General features: G+C 43.4%; 1 protein-coding gene across 4 annotated transcripts in view; it reads left to right on the top strand.

Moving 5' to 3' along the window:
* Positions 1-2691: 2691 nt before the first annotated feature.
* The window catches only part of NFE2L2 (NFE2 like bZIP transcription factor 2), a 32333-nt gene continuing 10816 nt past the window's right edge, over positions 2692-24208 (top strand). The window contains exon 1 of one of the 4 annotated variants that reach the window (XM_054562528.1): positions 2692-2888. In XM_054562528.1, coding sequence (XP_054418503.1) covers positions 2844-2888 — 45 coding nt within the window. In that variant the 5' untranslated portion in view covers positions 2692-2843. Of the gene's footprint in view, positions 2889-3729; positions 4419-5205; positions 6226-18737; positions 18912-24208 lie in introns of those variants that run through there. The other 3 variants (XM_054562529.1, XM_054562527.1, XM_054562530.1) reach the window with 3 other exon arrangements.

Genomic DNA, 24208 nt, shown 5'->3' with positions numbered 1-24208 from the left:
CACGGAAGGGGGTGATTCATTGGGTGCCATCTTTGAAAACTAGCTACCCGATATGCTCCAACTGTAAACTAGACAAATTTAGAATTTCAACTATAATTCCAACAGAGTCTGGATATTTTTTTGGTTCAAACACAGAGTACAATGAAAGGGAAGTAAAAAGAAGAGGAAAGAAATCTAAAGTTGATGAAGAACTTTGAAATGTAGGTACTTTCTTTGGCCTTGCAAACTTGACAGATTAGATCACAGAGAAGAAGGTGAAATAAACAGGTCACTGCATTACCGTTATCTAAACTCTGTGTGCTCAGAAGGCTTACTTCGTGATGGTTATTTTTTATGAGAACTCTAGAGCAAATATTACACTTCTAACACATTTCAAGCATATATGGTGTGTTGTCTTTTCAAAGACAGTCAAGAATTCAGACATCAATGGAAATGTAGAAGGGTGAGTAGAATGTGAAACCAATTTGCGGGGAGGGCAATAAAGCAGCTGGGAGAGCTGACAGTAAGAAGGACTCCCATGGCACCAGGACAAGAAAGGAAAACCAGCATCATCTTTCCTGCTCCCCTGGAGCTTCTCAGTGTGCAGTGGCCATTCCCCCTGCACATTGTGGAAACACAACATGTAAGTTTAGACCGCAAGACCTAAGTTCTCACATGAAGACAATCTCATTCCAGTGTCTGCAAAGACTGCAAATCTGCGTGCCGTGGGTGATCTGAGACCAGCGTTGCGTGCGTGCGTGCGTGTGTGCGTGTGTGTGTGTGTATACCGAGCCACCATTCACTGCCAAACAGCTTTTTCCTAGTGCTTATTTTTCTTGAACATGTTTGGACTGTTATAATACTGTTCTCCTCCCTTTGAAAATACGTACTCTGCAGGTGCCTGAAATAATATACTCCCAGCAACTGCAGTTTTGTCCAAGTAAAGGTTATTTCATTCAGTCTAAACTCAATGGGAATCTGTTGCTTAACAAGGAAATTCCAAACATTTTATAAACTCCTTGAGGATAGCAGCCATGTCATATATGACTTTGGTACCTCCTTCCTCCTGGACTCATTGTCCACCTTCTCATGCAGTGTTTGTAATAAGTGACTCGAATTGTTAACAATATACTCTCTGCCTTTCTTTGAGACAGAAATGTCATTTTACTATGTCTCTGCATGATTCCTGTCAGGGTCATTGTAAATAATTTCTCCTAAGGCTTCTTTTTCAGTCTGCAGATCATTTTTACAGGCTTTTCACAGAACAGCTGAAAGGTTTTAAGTTAAAGAAGGTTGCTTCAAATACAAGTGACTAACTTAGGTTTCATTTACCTCAAGGAATATTTCAACATATAAATTTGCAGATAAATCCTGGGAGTGTCAAATTACAAAATCAAGAGAATGTAAGTTCTTTGGGCGTTGATCTGCTATAGTCAGGTATGTGTGTATGAGAGAAAAAAGAGAGAGATTTTTTGAATGAAATAGTAAAACCACTGCTGGCACTACTTCACCTGGTTTTTCATAATTTCAAGAAGCTAGAAACTGAAAACCAGGCTTGTTAAAGAGTTACTGTTGATACATCTTATCTATTCTTTTACAAATCTTTAAGATTTCACAATATTCCTGTTTTCAAGAACTTGAAATATTCTGTGAGCAATGATTAATTAACTGTTTTTTAATGTAAAACGTAATGTATATTCATTGTAGATTGAAAAGATACTTAAAGTGACAGAAAGATAAAAATCATTCATTATCTATTAATATTTGGTGAACATTATTAATACGTGAACACGTTTCAATTTTTTTCCTAGGTACATGTTTTTACAGAACGGACTCGTGCTATATAAATTATTTTATAACTTTTTTTCATTTTTATGTTTAAAGTTATATCGTGAACGTGAAAAGAAACTTGTAAAGATTATGGCATGTCCTAGTACTGCACAGTTTTAAGAACGCCATCTCTGGTATGGTGCGTGCGCTTCGGTAGGAAAAGAAACGTCTTAGTGGGCTGTACTGACTTACTCTCCGACCAAGAGACCTCTTCGTTTGCCCTTGGCGTCCTGAGCCTAGCCAGACTGCGAGCTCGTGGCAGTGGATGGAGGGCGTTCAGGGTGACTGTGAGCACGAGCTGCCCGCGCGGTCCACACTTCCCCTGGGCAAGTCCCACTGGCCCCAGCCCGAGGGCAAGAGGGCAGTTCGCGTTGCGCACAGCCGGGTCCGAGACGTTATCCCCGCCCCGGGGCTGGCGCCACTCTCGGACGCTGGGGTGAGATAAAGTCGGGCAAGGTTCTGCAACTCCAAACCAGGGAGGCGCAGCACCCAAACCAGCGCCTTTGCCGGGTCTCCAGCCTTGTTTGTTCCGACTGTTTAAACTGTTTCAAAGCGCTTGAACCTGAAAGACCTTCGGCAAACAACGCCTAATCTCTCGGGCGGAGAGCGTTACTTTTATTTGCGAGGAGGGCAAAAGGAGCGCGGAGACCTGGTGGCTCGGGGCAGTCCTCCTACGGGTACCCCACCCGTCCGCGGGCGTCCACCGCCGCCCCCTGGGACCCCAGCCCGAAGCCCTTTCCTGCCCCGGCACTGCGAGGCTCTTGCGTCAGGCCGAGCGGGGGTGGGGGATTTTCAGCGGCACTGCCCGCGCGGCCTGTCTGGGAAGGACAGGCCTGGGCTCTTGCCCCGCCCTCGGGGGGCGGGAGGCGTGGCGGTGCCGGAGCCCAGCAGGCGACTAGGGCCTTGTCGCCAAGAAGCGAGTGCCGGGGAGCCCGTACGAGTCGCCGCCGTCCGTACCTCCTGATCCGCGCCGCGCCTGGGCAGCCGGGCAGGACCGCCGTCGGGGAGCCTTAGAGCACCGTCCCCAGCTCAGCATGATGGACTTGGAGCTGCCGCCGCCGGGACTGCCGTCCCAGCAGGTGCTGCCCCAGCCCTCTCGGTCCCATTGTAGTATCAGGACGGGGGCAGGGGCGCGAGGGAGTTGCGGTCCGGGGGGGACAGCAGCCACTGGCTTCTCATCCCGTCTGTGGCCGGGGCCAGAACTGCAGCGGCCACTCACTGGAGCCCTTGCGTTTGCGCCGGGGTGGGGCGGAGTGGAGGAGTAGGGGCCCAAGGGGCCGCGAGGGTAGTGGGGGCGCGCCCGAGTGGTCACATCGGCAAGGTCCCCGCCGTCCCAGAGGGCGACTGGGTGGGGGATTTGGAGGATATACCCGCATGCGTGGGGCGAACGGGGCGTCTCTTGTTGCGTCCCAGGCCGCCAGGTTGGAACGCCGGAGTCCATCCAGCCCCCCCATTTTTAAGCGGCCCCCAAGGGGCAGGAGGGGGCGGACACTGGCGGTCTGAGCCGGCGCGGGCCGGCACTTCCGGGGCAGAGCGGTTCCCCCGCCTGGGAGCCGGCAAGAATGTGCCTAGTCACGGGGCCGCTCGTGGGGGAGCTGAGGTCTCCTCCGACCTGGGACCCGGAGCCCCTTCCCTGCCATCGCTGTCTCCTGCCCCACAGTTGCACGAGTAGTTTGGTTACTCCGCTGGGGCTGCTACAGATGATTCCTGTGCCCCCTGCTTTAAAAGAAAGACAGTACATCAGAGTTTGAAGTAAGGAAAGGTTTATTGATGAGAAGGCCTAGCTTGAGAAGATGGGAGAATTCTCAAAGCCATTCAGGCGTCTTTCACTGTCAAGGGAAGGGAGGAGGGGGGCGGGTGTATACGGGTAGGCACCCAAAGGTGTCCAGGGAAGACGGCAAAATTTCTAAATCCCTTTGCTCCTGGTGGACCCCTGCTAATTAAACCGAGTCTAGTTCTGGAGTCATTACTCTGTGCATATTTCCCTACCTCTTCTGCTGATAAAGGGGTTCCTCAAGCAGAATTTCTCTAGTTAATTATGTTTATGGCTGAAGGCAATCAGAGAGAGTGGAAGCATTCCACTGTTACAGGGTAAGTCCATCCATGGGATCTCTGTTTTAAGCATCTTGGCCGGATGCCTAAAGGTAGGGGGCAGAAGAGGTCCCCAAGTGCCCAGTGAGCTAGGACGCCCCCACGTGCAGCAACTAAACCGGGCCTCGCACCAGGGTAAAGTCTCGATTGGAAGATCTCTCGTCGGCTACCGACGCCGGGGAAGAGCGGGTGGGGCGGGGACTCTGCAGCTGAAGTCGGCCGCGCCCCGACCTTCTCCATCCTTCCGCGGTTCCTCCGGTGGCGCACGCTCAGTGCGTGGACACGGTCTCAGCCTCGGTGACAGTGGCCGGTTGGCTGTCACGGCGGCCCTCGGTTGGCCCTTTCCTGCTTTGTAGCGTGCAAACCTTGCCGCGCTGGGGCCAAGGGACAAGTTGGAGCTGTTGATCTGTTGCGCAATTGTTATTTTTCCCCAGGGCGGCTTTGTCTTTGGATTTAGCATTTCAGAATTGCAATTCCAACATGTGTAAGGCAGGATGTTCAGTTTTGTGCTGTCAAGGGTAAGAGTTGCGAGTGTAGATTAGAATTTCTGTTGCTTTTAGGCTGTTACTAAATTTTTGGCTTTCGTATATTATTTCTCCCTTGGGTGTTTTATATAGTTTTCCTTTTCTGTTTGAGAATTTGCCTCAATTTCTTAGCACACTGCTCTTTTTGTAAGGGCCGAGGATGGGACACCTGTGTTTCATAATGCTTTGCTATAAAGTTCTGTAAATTGTTTAAAAAGTGAAAATAAGTTTCTGTTCATACTTCGTAGAGACTTTTAAAGGAGTACATATTTATGTTTCCTTTTTGTGGGGGGTAATTGGGTACTTAGGGAAAAAATTGGTTCAAGGAAATGTGTAACTTAAGTACAGTAAGTATGCTTATGCTCTTAAAACCTAATGTTTTAGACTGATTCTGAAGATCTAAAGTGAGATTTAAAGTTATTGACCATGTATTGTGCTTTTTTTCTCCCTTAAAATTGTTTGCCTTGAACTTCCCCCCAGTAATGATTGGGAGCGTATTCCCTTGGTTCCCACTGGTATGAAAAAGTATATTTTCAGGTTTAGGCTGCTGTTAAAGAGTAATCTATATGATGCTAATGGACTTTAGTTTTCCTAAATTCAGGAATTGTGGCCTGGAACCCTCCGTTTTTTAATTTTTCTCTTTACTGTGTAATTTAACATTCTATATATACAGAAGTGCATAAAGCTTATATACTGATTTCCCATTTAAATGTGAATTTTCTAATTATGTTTGATAAGGTAATTCCTTTTCCACCTTTGTAATCAGGTATCAATTAGCATATTTAGAGATTATGAAAAAAGATAATGGAGTAAAATTTAGAATCAATTTCATGTCTTCAACAGATTCATATTAAGTCATTGTTTTAGTCTAGGAAGATTTGAACAAAAAGTCAAAGTGGATTCTGACCTTTTGTCAACGAAACTCCAGGTATGATGTGGTTGGTATTAGGACGTGGTTTTTCATCCTCTGTGCGGAGGTGTTGATGAACAGGTTGGTAAGGAGAGCCTTAGATTCCTTATCTCCAATAGGTGGAAGGAACCATCTGTTACTGTTTTCAATGATGTCTTAGAAAGATCAAGGACTTTTGTGTGTGAGGGGTGAAAATGATCTTGGACAAGACCGATAAGATTATTTTTAAAAGAAAAACGACAGGCTTCTCATCTCCTAAATGAATGTTAACCAGAGAACAACTTGACTCTTTAGATGTCAAGTTTAGAAAAGTCTCTTGAGAGATTGTGGAAGCAGTATGAAGGAAAATAAATATACAACCCATATCAGTCTTTCTGCATTAAGAATAACTTGGGCCATCTAGGAATCTTTCTTTTTTGTTAGCTTGGGTTTTTATAAACAATGCCGGGGGAAACAAAAACCTGTCTGTCTTTAGGATTACCAGTACGAGTTGGAAGCCAAATACATTATTTTTCTTAATATTTACTTTTTATTCAGGATGAATTATATTTACAGAGCTGCATGAAAAAAGGAACCCTGTATAAACTATAGGCATTTTTTTATCCCCCTGGGAATATCTTGTCTATTGGCAGAACACAATTATTTAAAGGGATTTTTGTATAAATAATATTTCCTCTTTAATTTTTGCTTGATCTGGGGTTGACTGTTCAGCGTAGACTTGGATGCAGGAAGAATTTGGCACTAAGATGATAATAGATGAGTTATTGGCCACTTCCTTGCTTGCTAGGCCGTGTGATAATTGCTTCACATGCATAATTTCACAGTGACCCCATGGGAAATACTATTATCTCCAGCCTCCAGGTGAGAAAGGAGGCATACAGAGGCCAAGAGGTAAGTTTAAAAGTGACCCAACAATTGAACAGTGTGGGCGGGATTCACATCTAAGTGGTCTGACTCCCATAGCTCTTAATCACCACTTTCAAGCTGGACCAGGACTAGTTAAGCTTTGAACAGGGGAGAAAACTCACACTTTAAGACAAACTGGAGAAAAGAGAGACAGGAATGAAAGAGATTAACCCTTTCCACTTGTCAAGAAATTCTGGTAGCTGTGTACGTGAGATGGGAGGTGGACCTTCTTCCACAGAGAGAAATAAACCTGCCCATGGAGTTACCACAGAGGTTAGCTTTTAAGGAAGACACAGTCCTCAAAGGGGTTAATTTAATAATAATAACTTAATAGTTTTTAAGATTTCTGGGATTTCAGTAGAGTCCAAGATCCTGGCTCATGTTTTTCACGGACAGTATTTCTTTTTTTTTTTTTAATGAAATCTCTTAACTACTGGGGTCTTTGTTCACTTTTGTTTGCCTTGTTAGAATATTCTCCTGTTCCATTGGCTCTTTTCCTTTTGAAGTTGTGGTCCAAAGTAAGTTTGGTAGTGAGGATATATACGTATATATACAGGATTAAACCAGGTTGAAAGAAATTGAGTAGAATAGAGAGAATTTGAGTTGAAAACAACTAGAACAGTTAAACACTAATCTCCTGTCTTGGCATTTATGAAACTGAAGAAATGATAAAGGCTCACATCTTTCTAATTGAAGATTACTTAGACTTTTGCCAATAGTACATTTCAAAATTAAATACTTTATTTCCTAGTCCTTATTGTTAAACAAATTGTTTTGAGAATTATTGTCTTACTTGTCTGAATCAAGGATCCTGCACAATTTTTAGGATCTAGTAGATGATTTGCCTAAAATTTGGTCTGGGTAAAGCCAGGGTGTTTAAATGCCTGGCCCCATCACTCCTAAAAGTTTGCTAAAAATCTGTTGTATACAACGGTAGAGTAGGAACAGGTTTACTGGAAGTGGTATTTAACCTGCTTTCTTCATCTATAGCTGTGTGTTTAAGTTTACCATAAAATGGAGACTAGAGTTTATATTTTGATAATATGATTTCTAGGAGTTACTAAAATGTCATGACCGCCTGCTTTTAAATATGCTCCAACAAACATTTATTAAAAGAGCTCTAAACTGTAGGCCAAAACTGCTTCAATTGCTAGTGGTATGTCCTCTGGAAGTAAGCGCAAAAATATGTTCAAGTGTATAATTCCTGAATGATATTAGAAAAATATAAATGGTATTCTTACACCAGCCCTTCCCTCCTCCCCCCACCCCAAAACAAAACAAGACTGCTAAACCAAATCCCACTCTAGGTTCCTAAAGTTGACATTTTTTCTATATCACCCTGCCACAATAAATATAACTATTAGTATTAGGAATTTTAGGAACTCTGAGGGTGGGAAGCGCTTTTAACCATTTATTTGCATAGGATATGTCCTGTAATACTCATTTGTCACAAAGCCTCATATATGAGGTATTTTTGTATGTGAGAGCATGTAAGTTTTAGTTCATCCAAATTCTGGTGGCGGTAAAGACAAACCCAAGGCCTAGGGAAGATTCAGAGCACCAGGCCCGTCTTTCAGAGGCCCCATTGATAATTAATTCCTGAGAACCATTATAATCCATGGACAGCTGTATTCTGAATAATTAAATATATATTTATATATAAATATATATATAAAGTGTATAGTTATAGATAAATGTAGTATGCAATTCTAAGTAGTCAGTTCTTTCTCACAAGCTTGGAAATTGAGACTCTGAGCATACTACAGAGATCCAGACTCTCCATTGTTTTTGTTTTTGTTTTTTCCAAAGTAAAGAAGAAAAATGTCAGATCGTTTTGGCATTGAAGACTCCTTCTGAGTTTGAGTTTTTATTTTCTGCATTAGGCAGTTCTCTTTCTTGGTCTTTTAAAACTTCTGAATGCTTGTCTTATCTGTGTATCTTTTTTTTTTCCTCACTACAACTAAATGGTAAGTACTTTGAGAACGGGGCATAGAATTTAGGTTTCTCTCTATTTTTTTTAACAGCTTCATGACATAATTCAAATACCATATAGTCCACCCCTTTATAGCAGACAGTTCAATGATTTAGTGTATTCACAGCAGTACAGCCGTTACCACACTCAAATCTAAAACATGTTCATAACCCTAAAAAGAACCCCATACCCACTGCAGTCATTCCACAATTCTAACTTTCTTAGTCCCTGCTAACCACTCATGTATTTTCTATCTCTACAAATTTGTCTGTTCTGGATATTTCATGTAAATAGAATCCTGCCACACGTGGTTTTCTGTGACTGGCTTCTTTCACTTAACATAATGTGCATAAGGTTTGACCATGTGGTAGCATGTCTCAGGTCTTATTCCTTTTGTTGCTGAACACTTCCATTGTATGGATACACAAAATTTAATTTATCCACTCATTAGTTGATGGATATTTGGGTTGTTTGCACTTCGTATATTTCTTTTTTTCCCTACAGCAGTGGTTTGCTGTCTATCAGAATCACCATCAGTAATTGAAAATACTGCCGCTCAAGCCATATTCCTCATTAAACCAAAGCCTCTGGGGGTGGGACCCAGGCCACAGGTTTTTTGTTTGTTTGTTTGTTTTGAGCTTCTGAAGGGATTCCAGGGTGCATCCAGGTTTGAAAACTAGTGCCCCAGAGCAGCAGTCCCCAGCCTTTTTGGCCCCAGGGACCAGTTTCGTGGAAGACAGTTTTTCCACGCACAGCGGCACGGTGGGACAGGAGGCAGAGCTCAGGCGGTACTGCGAGCAAAGCGTCGCCCCCCACCCCCCCACCTGTGCCTGCCGCTCACTACCTGCTGTGTGGCCCACTTCCTCACAGGCCACAGATCTATACTGATCCACAGCCCTGGGGCAGGGCGAGGGGGGGGGGGGCCGAGGTAGGGGGTTGGGGGGTGGAGTTGTGGTGGTTAGGGACCCCTGCCCTTGAGAGCCTAGCTCAGTGCTTGGTAGCTGTTGATACCTAGTGAGTTAGAAAATCTGGTTAGGATGTCCTACTGAAATCATGAAGGGAAGTGTTTTTATATTTGTTCACTGACCTTCACAGCCTTAAGATCAACACCTAAACCTGAGAACTGTGTTTTAAGTGCCTGGTCAATGTTTGACATTCAGTAAATACAACTTGAGCTCTTTAATCCCTCATGGGGATTTGAGTGATAATTTTTTTTATCAAAAGATTTGCTCTGAGTCAGTAGAATTTTTTCATGTTTTGTCAGGAATGTGGCCTGTGATAACCTGTAGCCTAATTATTTGGGAATAGCATAGAAAAGGCAATGAGGACAGGGGCTTGGGATAGGTGGTACAGACCCTGAAGCTGGGATGAACTTGGCCCTACCCTAGGAAGCTCTCTGCTCTGCATTTCTGAGCCTCATTATCTTCCCCCATTAAAAGAAAGAAAAAGAAAAAACAAACAATAACAGAAACACAGCCTTAGATCTGCGAGGCATCTTTTAGCAACTCCATTTTTTGATTCTCTGTATCTGCCTGGAAAAGTCGACCTTATATTGTGACCACAGTGACTACCATTTGTACTCCCCTGAATGGCTTTCTGGTTTACATATTTGGAAAGTGGGGCTAACTTCTGAATTATTTTTGAGAAGGAAAGAGGGAGAAAGGGAGGGAGGGGAGACGTGAGGCACAGCAGTCCCGTTCGAGGGAACCGAGGGTGTGGTTCTGCGCTTTCCGAAGCTGGCCTAGCCCCACCTTGCCGATGGGGTGGGGACAGGCCCCGAAGGGAGTGGCACACCCCTATGCCAGCCAGGACTTTCTCCAGCGTTGCCAAGCAGAGCTTGTGCAGCCCAACTCCGGTTTGCCCCCGACCATCCTCCCATTGGAGGGGTATATTTAGTCTCCCCTGGGAGCTGCCTGCTTTTCTGACTAGTCATCAGTAGTTTTGAATTCTGTTAACCCATATTCTCCTATTGCTTCAAGATGTAAAAAACAGTATTCTGTTCCTTCACTTGTTCTTACGAGTTTTGTGCTCAAAGGTGGGCATACTACATGTTTACCTTGAAACAGAAGGATTTCAATGATAACATTTAGGTTCCATACAATGTGTGCTTGCATTTCAGTGAATCCTTCTCCCTGTTAAATGTCCTTCCCCTTTTTCGCTGGAATGTAGCTGACATTCGGGGCGGGCTAGTACCATCTCCCCTCGTACAGTCCAAAGTCTGTGTGAGAGGCAGCGCTGACAGTATCAACTGGGTATGTATGTGGCCTACTGATAGAGTATGGAATTTTGCTTTACTCCCAACTTGACAGGCTTTTGTTTGCTCTGCTTTAGCACAAAATTATGCCATCACACACGGATACAGAACACAGCTTATTCCCACTCTAGGGGAGTAAAATAAAGGGGAACATGATCATCATGCCTTGTTACCTTCTGTGACCAGAATAGGAACAGAGGTATGACTTATGGAACTAAACTACTTCAGCTTGAAAGCTGACAGAGAACTAGTATTTTTTGCTGGTTTGTTTTACAGCATCGGGAGTCTTGCTGTTGTGTGTAGAAGGTATTGAGGAACCATCAAATTTTCGGACCTAGGAGAGAAAAATTTTTTTTAGTCATTAAAATCCTGGTAATGAAAACCACCAAAAATTAGAAGTCTTTTTTACTTGCAATGGGGGGAAAAAAATGCAAAAAGTTGTTTTTGTTCTTGGTGATTCTCAATGAAACAATTAAAATCTACATCAAGGACCCAACCCCAAAGGCAGGGCTGCTTTACTTTGTGCTGGCTGGCCCCCTTCCCCCCACCCCACCCCACGTTCTCTTCTTCCACTGGTACCCACGCCGAGACCAGGCCAAACGTGCTGTGGGTTCAGGGTCTTTTACTCCCCCAGAGACAGAGGCTCACCCGCTACTAGAAATTTCTTTACCAAGCCTCATGTTTGGCAGAATCCTTGAGGCAGTGGATTGAAAGTGAGGATGGTGACTCCAAAATGGGAGATTCCAGGTTACATTTCACTTGGAAAATGGGTCCTGGGATTAAAAGGAGAGGAACTGAGAGGAAAAAGGAAACGAGCTTACAGGGTTCCTTTTAATCACCCCAGGAGGAATGCAGCCTTTTTGGACTCTTCTGAGAGAAGCCTCAGGTTGACCCCGAAGCCTAAGGATCTCCTAAATCTGTAATAGTTTGCTCTTCCACTTAAGTTCTGTGTGTGTGAGAAAAGGGGAAGCATTTTTGAGTATTTACTTTTACTGTTTTTATATGTGTGTTCTTTTTTTAAAAGCCTCATCCAAGGACATGCTCACTGATTTTAGAGAGAGAGGAGAGAAACATCGATGTGAGAAAGAAACATTGATTGGTTGCCTCTCACAGGCGCCCCAACTAGGGACTGAACCCTCAACCTAGGCATCTGCCCTGATCGGGAATTGAACCCTGCCACCTTTTGGTTTACAGGTCAACGCTCCAACCAACTGAGCCACACCGGCCAGGGCCTTCAATTCTTTTAACAGCCCTGTTGGCAGGTTTTGTCTTTATTGAGAAAACTTTGAGATGGTTAAGAAATAATCCAGAGTTCAGTTTAGAAAACTAGGAACCACACAAGATATTTCAAACAGAAGGAATAAATACAGAAAATTGTTTACGTAGGTGATGGAAGAACCAAGAAGCCAGACAGCCCAGAGATTAGCACCATCAGGAAGTGACTGCCACTCCTAGGGTCGGAGGGGCAGAGGGAGGCAGTGGAACACCAGGATCGGGAATACTCGGCTGCAGGAGCCGGGGCCACTGAGAGAGGAGGCGCCCTTCTCCCCGCCCTCCAGCATTTCGGCAGTGTGCCCCTCCCTGCAAAATCCTTGGTGGAATGTAGTCGGAAGCCAGTTGGCAAAGGAGCCTGGGAACAGAGTAGGGGCAGTCGTCACTCCTCCTTGCGGGTGAATACACAGGAATCCCATGCTGCGTGGGATTCATGTTTCCCCACTTGCAGGGAGAGTAAGACCATAACACCCACTTTATTCTGACTTCCATGGAAGATTTCATACTTACATATTCCCTCTAGTTAATGGAGTACAAGTATGTGACCACAGAGTAATTCAGTGATAATGTAATCTTAGGGATTCTTCTGAAGAGTGCAGATGAAGACTCCATAAGAGTTCACAATTTAGATAAGTATTTTCATTGCTGGTAGGTTCTGTGCCCCCCTCCAATCCCCTGAGGTGCCCCTGGGATGCCAGGGCAGGATTGATTGTGGGTAGATATTTTGGGTGTTGGCCCCTGGCCCTTGAACTGGGGGCCGCGTTCAGAAAGGGCGTAAAGCATCTTAGGAAGAGCTGGGGGAACCTCAGTCTTTTCTCCCTACAGAGATGTGGGTAGAGGTGCCTCCACTAGAGAGAAACTCGTTCGTCTCCCTCCCTTCTGTTCCTGACTCTCGGAAGTCTGGGGCTCCAGGAGCACACATCTGCCCTGACTACACATCTCTCCAAAGATCGCTTGGTAGCAGTACACATGTGCTGTAAAGCTTCAGAGATGGTGTGCACTGGCAAAGATAATAATGGAGATGAAGGGAACAGATCAGTCTTTTCATTCTGGTTCGCGTCACGAGTTCATGTCCTTCAAAACCAAGTCGTGAAGAGAACCAACCTTTTGTTGCTACATCTACTGACAACTGTCAATTTCATGGGGAAGAAAAGGGTAGGGGACTAATATGTACTGAACACCTGCCAGTACTGTAGCAGGTCCTAGACATGCTCTCTCACTTGATCTGGACAATAAGTCTATGGTGATAGGAGCTATTATCTCCATTTTACAGATGAGAAGACCTACTCAAAGCAGCAAAGTAACTCGTCCAGTGCCATGCCACTCACAATGGCAGAACGGGGATTGAGATGTCTGTCCCTAATCCCTGCTCTCCCTCCCTTGTTTTTCTCCTTTCCTGCCTTTTTTCTTTCTTTGTCTAATGACTATGAGTGTTTTGTTAGATGCTAAAGAATAATGGGCTTCTTTACAAAAATTAAGACAGTGTCCCACTCTCAAGGAGCTCAGCCCGCGTTTATCAAAGGGGTGCAGCTGGCACATGGGCCGAATGGACTTCTCTTTGGAGTGGAAGAAAGTCCCACATTACAGGATATTTTGCAACAACCAAAAAATGGACCCACCGACCTCCGTACAATTCCAAACATTCCTAGGTGGTTGTAGTAGCCCAGTGGAATCACTGTGATACATTGACTTCTAGCAAATGACTGCTTGTTGAGGAAATATAGGCTGTTACTTCCTTGGTCTTTGTAGAGAGGCCCACCATCTCCTCAGATGGCAGCCCGCTCACACCTAATATTCTGATCTCAAAGGGGGTCCTGGGACAGAGATTGTAGAAACTGATGAAGGCTCTAGAAACCAGAGAGACCAAGTACGTCTCATTTATTCTGGTGGCGTGTCTAGTTCAGTTTCCTTAACAGAGAGCAGTGCTGTTTGATGGTAGTTGTTACCATGATTTACCATTTCTTGGGCCTAAAGCTGGGAGGAATTGGTCTGAAAAAGATAAACATTGTTTTTAATTTTCAAGATGAAGTTAAAAATCATATGCCATATATCTCTGGGTCCTTACTGCCGTTTCTACTGGATACTTTTTGAAGATGCCTGAGAATGGAGGTAAGAAAGTAAGAGGAGCTGTAGAATAGCTGAAGAGGTTGAGATATGGTAATACTTTGATGCTTTAGGGCAAAAGTCTAGAGGATAGTCATTTTTTTTGTTAGGGAAATAACTACTGTCTCTAAGAAAGTACACTTAATCAACATTTGTATTGATTGTTATATTATCCAGATTGCGAAATTTTTTAATGGATATTTGATGATATCATGTTTGTTTTCTCAAAAAAATCAATTTTATTAACGTGGAGTGTGCTTTTATAGTTCTTAAGATACAATACTTTGTTCTTAGTAGAGTACCCAAAGAATAATTTGAAGTATTGTTTCTATGAATGAAGTTAGAATTTTTCTATGACTAATAGTTGGTTCATAAATGATATTAAACATGATATCTTTATCACTTCAGTAACTAGAACTCTTTAATCCCAGATATCTTAGGTATACAATGAAAATACTGAATTCTGGGCGTAAATATACACTTACTCATTTCACAAATATTTATTAGGTATTTACTGGCCTGGGGAACTTGCAGGACATGAAGTTACTTTACTCTTTGAAGATAATGCAACAGATATGTTGTCCTCCTTGAAGGACATTTGCTTTTTAACTTGCTCCTCCTAATTAATCGATCCCTTTGCTCTTTGTACACCTGGATTATAGCATAACTGATATCATAATGAGTATAAATTAGTTTACATCTTTATTTCTTCTACTTAAAGTATGACTCCCTCTAGGATAGGCACTGGCTTTTATTCATTTTGTAACTGATGTCTGACACCATGCCCAGTACTTAATTAATAGTAATTGCTTAATGAACACAAGAATGAGTCTAGTACTGTGCTCTAGGAGCTTGGTGTTTATATAAGCTCCTCTGTGATATACCATAGCTCCATGAGAGTACAGAGGAGAGGTAGCATTTTAACCAGACACTTTCTTAAGCCATGGGTTTCATTTGGTTCACACTTTAGTTGGAAGCTTGAGGGAAGGTGCAAGCAAGAGCTGGGTGGACCTGGGCTGAGATTGGGTCGCTAGGGCTGAGAAGGTTCATTTGGGGGCTTTAGAGAGCCTTTCCATGCCTGCGTGTGGCACTGCGAGTACACAAGGCAGCTGGAAATCATGGAAGGTTTTGGAGAGGGCAAGACACATGGGGCAGGCGTGAACAGGAAGTCCTTTTGGCCTATGAATCGGAGGTCGGACAAGTTGGAGGCAGAGAGATGGTGAAGGGCTCGCCTGTGGGTGAGTGTGAGTGTGATGGAGTTGATCTGGCATCGTCATGTGTGTTGGGGACATGTAATTGTAACTCTAAACTGTACCTTTGTTAACTATTTAAAAAGAATTTTTTTGAAGTTTGGAGAGGAGTAGATTTTTCTCCTAATTTTGGCTCTATGATGCAACCATTTGTGTTCAAGTTTGCATGCCCTGTTATTCTGGTGTTTTAACAGAAACTCGTCCGGCAGTGTATCAGCTCTGTTGATGTCAGGAGAGGAAGAGGAGCCAGAAGCTGCCCAGTACTTAGGGGGTTAGTAGGTGCCGTTTTTCTGTAAGGATGGGTTGCTTTCTTCAAGGCGATACGAGGGGAGTTTCTGTCCCTTTCTAAGATCGATTTCGCTTACTATATTCCGTCACCTGTAACAAACAGTTGCGTCCTAGACCGCCAGTCTCAATGGTTGGCAGTATTCACCCAAGAAAAGAAAAACAGGCAGTATCTTCTTGTTTCTTGTGTGTCCCAAGCTAACAGAGGTGGGCACATGACAATGTTGGTGGTGGCAGCTGCTGCCCCTCAGGATCTTCCCAAGGCTGTGTGGGGGTAAGCTCTTGAACAGACTGCCTATATCACGTGACTGGCTATGTCGTTCTGCCCTGTGAGGTGAGGAGTATTGTCCCTGTTTTATAGGCAGAGGACTCAGGCCGTGAGAGGTTGGTGGATTTTACAGTGGGATGTGCCTCTGTTTCATCCGCTTTTAGGTGTGGCTGATATCTACATCACAGCTTTCCTAAATTAAGAAAAGAACTGGGCACAAGATAGAGCACACAGTAGGCATTCAGCAGGTTGTGGCTGTGATTATTATGGTACTTGCATTTCTTATTTGTCAGGGATATTTCAGTGTGTGGGGATCTGAGATGTCCATCGCTCGCTTGACAATTACCTCTTTGAATTCAAGCCATGTAGCAGCATAAACATCCATGTCTCTTCTTGCTCTTTGTTATGAACTCACTCTCCTGTGGTCTTCCCTACACACATTCCTGGTCATGTGTAAGGGCCTGATCGTTGTGGCGGCAGAAGCTTCTGAGGCTGAAAACCGATCGATAGCGAGGCCTTAGCGTATGCTGTGCCCTAGGTCAGCACAGGCCACGCCCTGCCCAGCTTCTCTGTGGGACCCTCTGGCCTGTCTGCTGGGTCCCCTGTGCTTTTGTGGACTGATAAGCCTGCTCACTAAACTCCTTCCCCGATAAACTCCTTCACTGGTGGCAGAATTTCTTACTCTGGGGCTCCGGGCCTAGAAACGAAGTAGTGTCCCCAGGGCAAGCTGAACAAACAGAAAAAGTTTGGGGAGTGGAAGTGCGTTGGTGGAAGGCTCAATCAAACAGGAACCCAAGTAAAACTGTGGCCTTGTCTTCTTCCAAAGCCCGCACCTTTCTTTTAGTCTTTAAAGATTAAAATATTTCTTTAGTAATAACTACCTAAAAGTAACTGGCCTTCACAAAATAATGGCTAAGAAACTGGGGAGATGACGTGGCTGAAAACGCTTCACGTTGACCCCCCTCTCTGTTGTTGCCATGCAGATGTCGGGTCCGTACACTGGCAACTTAGGAACTGGCCTTCTATTTTTTGTACAGTGGTTAGACTCAGAAGCCTGAAATTAGCTGCTTCTCATGTTCCTCTGACATCTGCAAGAGGAGTTGAGTTTATAAGAGCGTTAATACCTCACCTCTGAGTTGTCCTGTACTTCAAAGTTACAGTCACATACTGTTTTTTCATGTGAAAAGCGATTCTGCAAGGATGGGTATCCTGTCCGGAATTTCCCTCATGGGAACAGCACAGTGAGGTTTGGTGGCTAGGCCAAGGCTACCCCGCACAGCTGGTTAGCAGCAGAGCCCCAGCTGGCACCTTGCAGTGTTCTTTGAGCAGCCTGCCTTAAAGAAGCCTCGGTTATTCTGAAATAAGAGCCTGTGTTATTTGAGCGCTTCTGTAATATAAACCTGGGTTGGGACTCATTTTCACCATTTATCATATAGAGGTCTCCAAGCAAAATTACATAACCTCTCCATGCTTCGGTTTCCTTGTTCCAAAAGAGTGGTGATAATCCTACTACCCACCTCACAGACTGCTGGGAGCAAAAGCAGATAATGACTACAAGTGCCTGGAATGGTGTTGAGCACATAGAAAGTACCCAGTAAGTGGAGTGGTGGCCTTGTGTCACACCTATCCCTAATCTAGACTGGGAATGTTGGCACTGTGATCTTCCATTCTCAAACCTTAGTGTCAACGCTCACCAGGTAACCACTGTCCTTACATATTTATTTAGTCGGTTAACTGAAAAGATTTATATTAAGGGAAAAAAAGATTCCTATGCTCATTTGAAGAAAATGTAATATGATATATATACACTAATTATAATTTCCTCATTAAGAGGTCCAAATTGCTGCTGGGCAGTTGGCAACAAAGTGGGCACTGTGCGTTTTCCAAAGCAGATACCTGAAAGCAGTTGGAATATTTCCAAACTAAGGATTATTAATATTCTTAGTTGGAACAGATGACACTTTCCCATTGCCTAAGGCCCCTTATTTCTACCCATTTTTCAGATGACTTTTGCAACAATCATGGCGCTTATGTGGCAGCTGGACTATTACTTTGCTGAATAATGTCAAGAAGACCCATTTACTCATTCCGAGCCCTCTTAGTAATTCAGATTCACAGTAGCCCTTTCATGTCATTAAGGTAGCTTTTTACAAATAATTGCTGAGAGGATAAATAGTACCTAGTGTAGTTTGAAAGGGTTAATATTCCCAGTATATCCTCAGGAAGTAGTTTACAAAACAGGAGAGGTGATTCAATAGAATCCCTCCTAAGAAGTGTGGAGGGTTCACTCTATAATGGCTCAGGCAGAGGTGCTCTGCCCAACGACATAGTCCGCTAACCACTTGTCACTTTGGAGTGCATGAAATGGACTAGTGCAGCTGAGAAACTGAAATTTTTAAATGTAATGAATTTTGGTTTAAATGTAAAAATGGCAGTATAAGATTTTTCAGTTAAATATAACTTTGTATTGGTAGCACTGCATTTTAGGATGTCAGGTAAGAATTGTTGTAGCATATGTTGAATGTGTACATCACTTCTGATATTATTAATGGATTTAAATTTTGGTTATATGTTCAAATAATTTTTGATATATTGAGTTAAGTATATTGTTAAAATGAAATTCACTTTTTAAAAAAAATTTTTTTAAATTTATTTTTAGAGAGAGGGGAAGGGAGGGAGAAAGAGAGGGAGAGATCTCACACATCCATCAGTTGCCTCTCACATGCCCCATACTGGGGACCTGGCCCAAAACCTAGGCATGTGCCCTGACCAGGAACTGAACCTGAAACCTTGTGGTTTGCAGGCCGGCACTCAATCCACTGAGCCACACTCGCCAGGGCTAAATTCACTTTTTTCTTTTTTTTTTAAGCAAGGCTACTAATAATTTTTATATTACAGGTATGTCTTGCATTATATTTCTATTGGGTTGTGCTGCTTTAAAGCATCCATTACAGGTAGCTGAAATTGACCTGTTTTAAATTCAGAATTAGTTTTCAAGCTTGTATTTTAGACTTCATAGAATCAGAGGTATTTAGAGGAAAGGATCTTAGGGGTCACCAAACCCAACCCTGTCCTTTGGCAGATGAAGGAACCAGAGCGAACTGCTACTGTCGTGACCTCATCCCAGACAGGGACTGGGGCCTGAGGTTCTATATCGACTGTTGCTTTGTGTCCCAGGTTTACTTGGCAGTGGAACCATGGTGGGCGTCAGGGCTGCAAAGAACTTAAACTTCCACCAGATGTAGACTAAAGGAATTATTTTAGATGGTAAGTAAAAAGAACTTTTTGTGCTGTGCCTACCAGCGGACAGCGTGATTAATTATGTGTTTGATGTGTATTTTTGTTGGGCCGTATAATGATACCTTCGTGGGGAATAGTAATGATAAGGCAAAATTCCCACACTTTGTGTGAGTGTTGACCCTGGAAATACAGCTGGCTTTCAGATTTTAACTCAAGGCCTTGTCTCTTAAGCCAGAGACTTGAAAGCAGACAGACCCCCAGCTTTTGTCCTTGAGAAGACTAAAAGCTTGCCTTCATGTGTTTATTATTCAGTCAGGTTGTCTGAAAACGTTTGGTAAAAGTTCTTGTTTTCTTAGGAGCATAGCAAAACTGATTTAAAGGAAATAGCAACCAACAACTACAGTGAACCACCCTTAGAGCAAACCGGAATCTTACTTATATTTTCAGGAGCAGAGGAGGAAAGGGAGGCATTACAACTTACTAAATGGTGATTGATTTACAGGTCTGTCCATCAGATTTAGAGGAGGGCCACTTCTGCTGCAAGTGCCACATCAGGATGTTGGCGCAAGTGTTTTGTGCTCATACAGCACTAGAAATGTGAGGGCTGGTATCTCCAACGGCTGTCTCTCTCCAAGGGGACTAGAACTGTTTCTTGGGCTGCACTTGATCTTAGTGAGCCTTTGGATGAGTTTGGAATGTGCATTTAGTGGGTACATGGCCTTGGCCCTGTGACTTGGGAATTCTTAGAGCTGCACGTTAATTCTGAGCCACTTTTGCTCTTGGTAACGGAGATCATCTGCCAAAGGGGCTTGTAACCAGGAGGCGCTTAGTCAGATTGTATTGAGCTGGGGGTGGGGAAAGGAAAGTTTTCTACAGAAAAGTGCAGGTCAAACATTGGTCACTTTCTCCTAATAACAGTTTCATAGGCCATTAATTTGGCTGTTGTATAGGATTCATTTTTGCAAAGATCTGTTTTCAAAGTAATTTGAAAACAGTTCAAATTACTAATAGTTCATGAATTTTTAAATAATAGAAATTGCAGCAGGAAAGTCTAGTTTAAAATCTAGTTTGCATTGGGCTGACCAAATGAACCCTACTGGGTTCTGCTCAGTCTGATGAGACCTAGGGCTAGTTACCATTTAGCATCTCTGGGCCGCAGGATCCTCATTTATCAACCTGAAGTTTGGACTATGATCTCCAAGATCACTGTTAGCTCTTTTTAGTTGTATATTCTAAATGTAATTGAATGGCTAACAAACATCTGTTCCTGTGAGACACAGCCCTAGAAAGAATGTCTCTTTAAGGAATTAGTCAATAGGTCAGTCGGGCTGGACTTGCTTTTTCTTGGAAGTTTACCTTATCTGTTAGAAGGGCCGACGTTGCTGATTCAGCGTTTCACTTACTGAGACTTTGCCCAACCTCTGTCATATCCGTGTGCACTACGGCCTCTACATTTCTTGCCCTCCCCACTGTTCCACTGGCTCCGAAGGCACCAACCAAGCTTAGCTTCGCTGGGGCAAGGCTGGGCATCAACCGGTGGTTAAAGAAATGCTGTTCTCTGGCTAACTGACCTTTCAGTATGTGAAGTTTATTCTCTTCTTTAGCCTTAATTTTATTGTTAAAAGATAGTGGGAAGGGACGATTTTGAAATGATTCTGGAATTAACATAGGAGACCTTGTACAAAGAGTTAATATGTATTCATTGAGTGGGTACCACGTGCCAGTGTGAAGCAAGGTGTGAAGGACACGTAAGTTGGTAAAAGAGCAGGGAAAGAGGTGTGCTCACTCACGGCCGGTGGGGTGTGAAAGGCGCAACCTCTGTGTAGAGCTACTCGGTTTTCTCTATCATAAGTAAAAGTGCGTATACTCTTTGACCCAACAATTCCACTTCTACATATTTATCCTACAGATATCCTTACACATGTATGAAATGATTTAGGTCCAGGATACTCATTATAGCATAATTCGTAATAGCAGAACATTCAAAATAAAATCCAACAAGAGACTGATTACATATTTATATTATTAAATAATAGTATTATTGTACATCTTTATAATGAAATACTGCTCCATCATTAAAAATAATGGGAAAACTTTTCTCTGATGGTAGAACAACCTCTAACATTTGTTAAATAGGGAGGAATAAGTGTGGAACACTATGATTATGAGTTACTTTGTGTGTGTGTGTGTATGTGTGTGTATTTAACAGACTATCTTCCCAAGAAAACATAAGAAATCGATGCCAGCAGTTGCCTTGGGGGAGAGTAACAGGGAAATTATTTTTTCAATTTTTAATTTTTTTAAATTTTATTTCATTCAATTTATTGAAGTGACATTGATTAATAAAATTATATCAGTTTTAGGCATACAAGTCTATAATACATCACCTGTAACTTTTGCAGCTTTTAAATTTTGTACCACATACATGTGTTATCTATTTACAGAAGACATAGTCGGGAGTTTATAGTTTAATCAGACCATTGTAAGAAAGCCCAGATAAGACATGTAAAGTATAAAATGCTGGCTATGTGGGGGGATTGGTTGAAATGCTGAGCTCTCCTTGTGCAGTTACGTTGACCTGATTTGCCCGGGAGTCTTCAGAGCAGGCAGGTCTGAGTGTCAAGAGGGCTGCCTCCTACGTCTTAGTGTCCTGCCTGCGGAGAGGGTACTGGCACCAAAGCAGTTTCCTGACCTTGTCCTGCTGTGTGAATACCAAGGAGTAGCACCACAGCGTGGGAAGAGCCTGGCAGGCTCAGAAACAGCTCTGGGTTGGAGTCCTGGCTCTGCTAGTTGCTGGCGTTGTGATCTGGGTCAGGGTTGCTCAGTGCCCAAAGCCTAAGTGTGTTCATGCATAAATAAAGATAAAGCACCTTCCCTGTGCTGCTGCAGCGAGACTCAATTGAGATAGGGACTGCCCAGGAACGCTCTGTAAGCTGTGCACACACCAGCTACAGAAGAAGCTGTTAGGTGCCTAGAGGCTGGCAAGCTGGAGCAAGAGATGCTAATTCAAAAATTAAAATGAAGCAAAAGCATATCTTTTTCCTTCTGCCAAATAAGTTGGCAAGAGATGTAAAAGTAGAAAAGTAGACCAAAGGTAGTTTTGAAGTCCTTGACCTCAGACCTCTTGGGGCAAGTCATTTCATCCTCTAGACTTGTCTCCCTATTTGAAAAATGAAAGGGGCTGTCTGTGTGCACCCTCGGGTCCCCCCCAGCTGTAGCATTCCGTGACAGTGTTGCATTAGCAGTAATTCCCATCTCGGGCTCGGATGAGTCATAGTGGCCGAAAAGTTCAAATGGGAGGAGGAAGTCTTTCTGCATCTGAGAATTTTCCTCACACTGGAAATCTGAGCCTCTGTGGGGAAAACAACACCACCGCCAAGAGGGGAGACCAAGAATGCATAGCGTGGACACTAGTCATTGTCTTGTGTTCCCTTGCACTAGCCCTTTGGAAACCAGATTTAACCCTTGGTTTACTGGGTAGGATGCTCAGATGGTTGTGACTGTGTACTTTAGGTCAGTTGTCGCTCCTGTGTGAGGCCTTCCTGTGCAGTTTAGTGATGCCTTAGCTCCTATTTGTTTCTTATCACACCTCAAGACTAAGATCGGAGACTGTTTTTTTGCCTTTGTGTCCCCGGCACCTAGCACAGTCCCTGGCATGTGAGAGGTGATATACGCATTAGATGGGTAGATGGACTAATGACCCATTTAGGGTAGTATGTACACTAATCTTGTTGATCTGACCACCACCTTTATTGTAACTACCACCATTCTGGTAAAATTAAGTCTTAACTATTAGTAGCTTATTATTTCGAGAAATAATTCATACTTTAAAAAGTTCACACTAAGAAAATTAAAACAGATCCCTTGGAATGTATTTTAACAAGATCTGCAGTTTAAGAAAAAAGGAAGCTAAGTATTTTAAATAGGCTCTCTCTACATCACTGTGTACGACATTCTTACCTAAAAATCGTCATCATCGCCAGTGCTTGGCACCACCACGGGTGCACAGGTCTTTGGCCAACAGCAACAAACTGCGCATAAGACTTACTTGGCCCCCATCCTGAATAACAGTCCAGTGTCTTACTTTTTAAAGCTAACTGTAGGCAGTTAAATCTGCAAAATGACCTTTAAGATCAAAATAAATCATTGCTTTTTACACACGGAGGACCCAAAGTAGGTAAAGGGTCACTCGGGGAGTTCAGAAGCGTTTGAGTGCGCTGGAGCCCTTGCCCTCTCTCGCCAGGGCGCCCAGTAGAAGGAGGGTACACGAGGACAAGCAGGCGGGGCTCTCTCACCTCAAGGTGGATATCTGAGCCACCTTGTTAGTCCGCGCCCCATGAATTTAAGTTTACGTAAGGTGAAGTGGGTCAGGGAGTTAGCTCCAATGCTCCTGAAGGTTCTGTTGCTGCTAATGGTGCGGGCCTGTGTGTGTGTTTCCCTGCAGAATCATTCTAGTAGTAATGTAAGACCGACTCACAAGGGTGAGAAGTTCCTTTCATATGTGGAGGACAGCATCCAGAACTGAATATATATATATATATATATATATATATATATATATAGTTCCAAAATGGAGAAAAGATTTAAAAAATGGGTGTTTGCCTATCAAACCAAGCCACTCTCCTGGCAAAGCAGTGATAACCCTTACGTACATCCCTGAGGGCTAGCAGCAGCATCTTGCTGAGATAGACACGAAACATTAAGAAATAACTCCATTGCAGTGATTTTCAGCTGATACGCTACATGGAGTTTTTTAAAATATGCAGGGGCACTGACCTCTTTTCCCTTAGACTGTCAAATTAAAAAAATTACAACAGTCAACACAACAATAGCTGTCTGGTGTGAATGAATCAAAATGATACCTATTTTTTTTTTTTGTCAGATTGGCAAAAAATATATATATTTTTGGAGTGCTGCAGAATTTTAGTAATTAGTGTATGTGTGCCATGAGATGAAAGAGGTTGAAAATCGCTGCTCTCTTGGGGTCCAGGTGTGAAACTTCTCATGGAAAAGTCAGATCCATGCATTTTTGGTAGCAGGTGGGATTACCTACTATTTCGGAAAGTAACTTTTCTGATTTCTTTTAAGCCCAATACCTGTGTATCTCTTGCGAAAATAAAAAATCCAAGTTTCTGTTCTAGTCACTTTCCAATCTTGCTTTATCTTTGCATCATGCTTTGCAGTTTGCAGCCTAGCATAATGGGTGAGTTCCAGTAAACTGGAGGTATCATATTTCTTAGATTGAGTCATTGCTAAGAAACTTGTTTGTGAACAGGAAGCAGCCCATGAGTGTCTGTACAGAGTAACGTGTCAGACTAAGGAAA

The sequence above is a fragment of the Pteronotus mesoamericanus genome, unplaced genomic scaffold (assembly GCF_021234165.1).
Source record: "Pteronotus mesoamericanus isolate MK-2021 breed Mesoamerican mustached bat unplaced genomic scaffold, CSHL_Meso_final scaffold_651, whole genome shotgun sequence".
Taxonomy (NCBI): Eukaryota; Metazoa; Chordata; class Mammalia; order Chiroptera; family Mormoopidae; genus Pteronotus; species Pteronotus mesoamericanus.
This window is presented reverse-complemented; position numbering and strand designations above follow the sequence as displayed.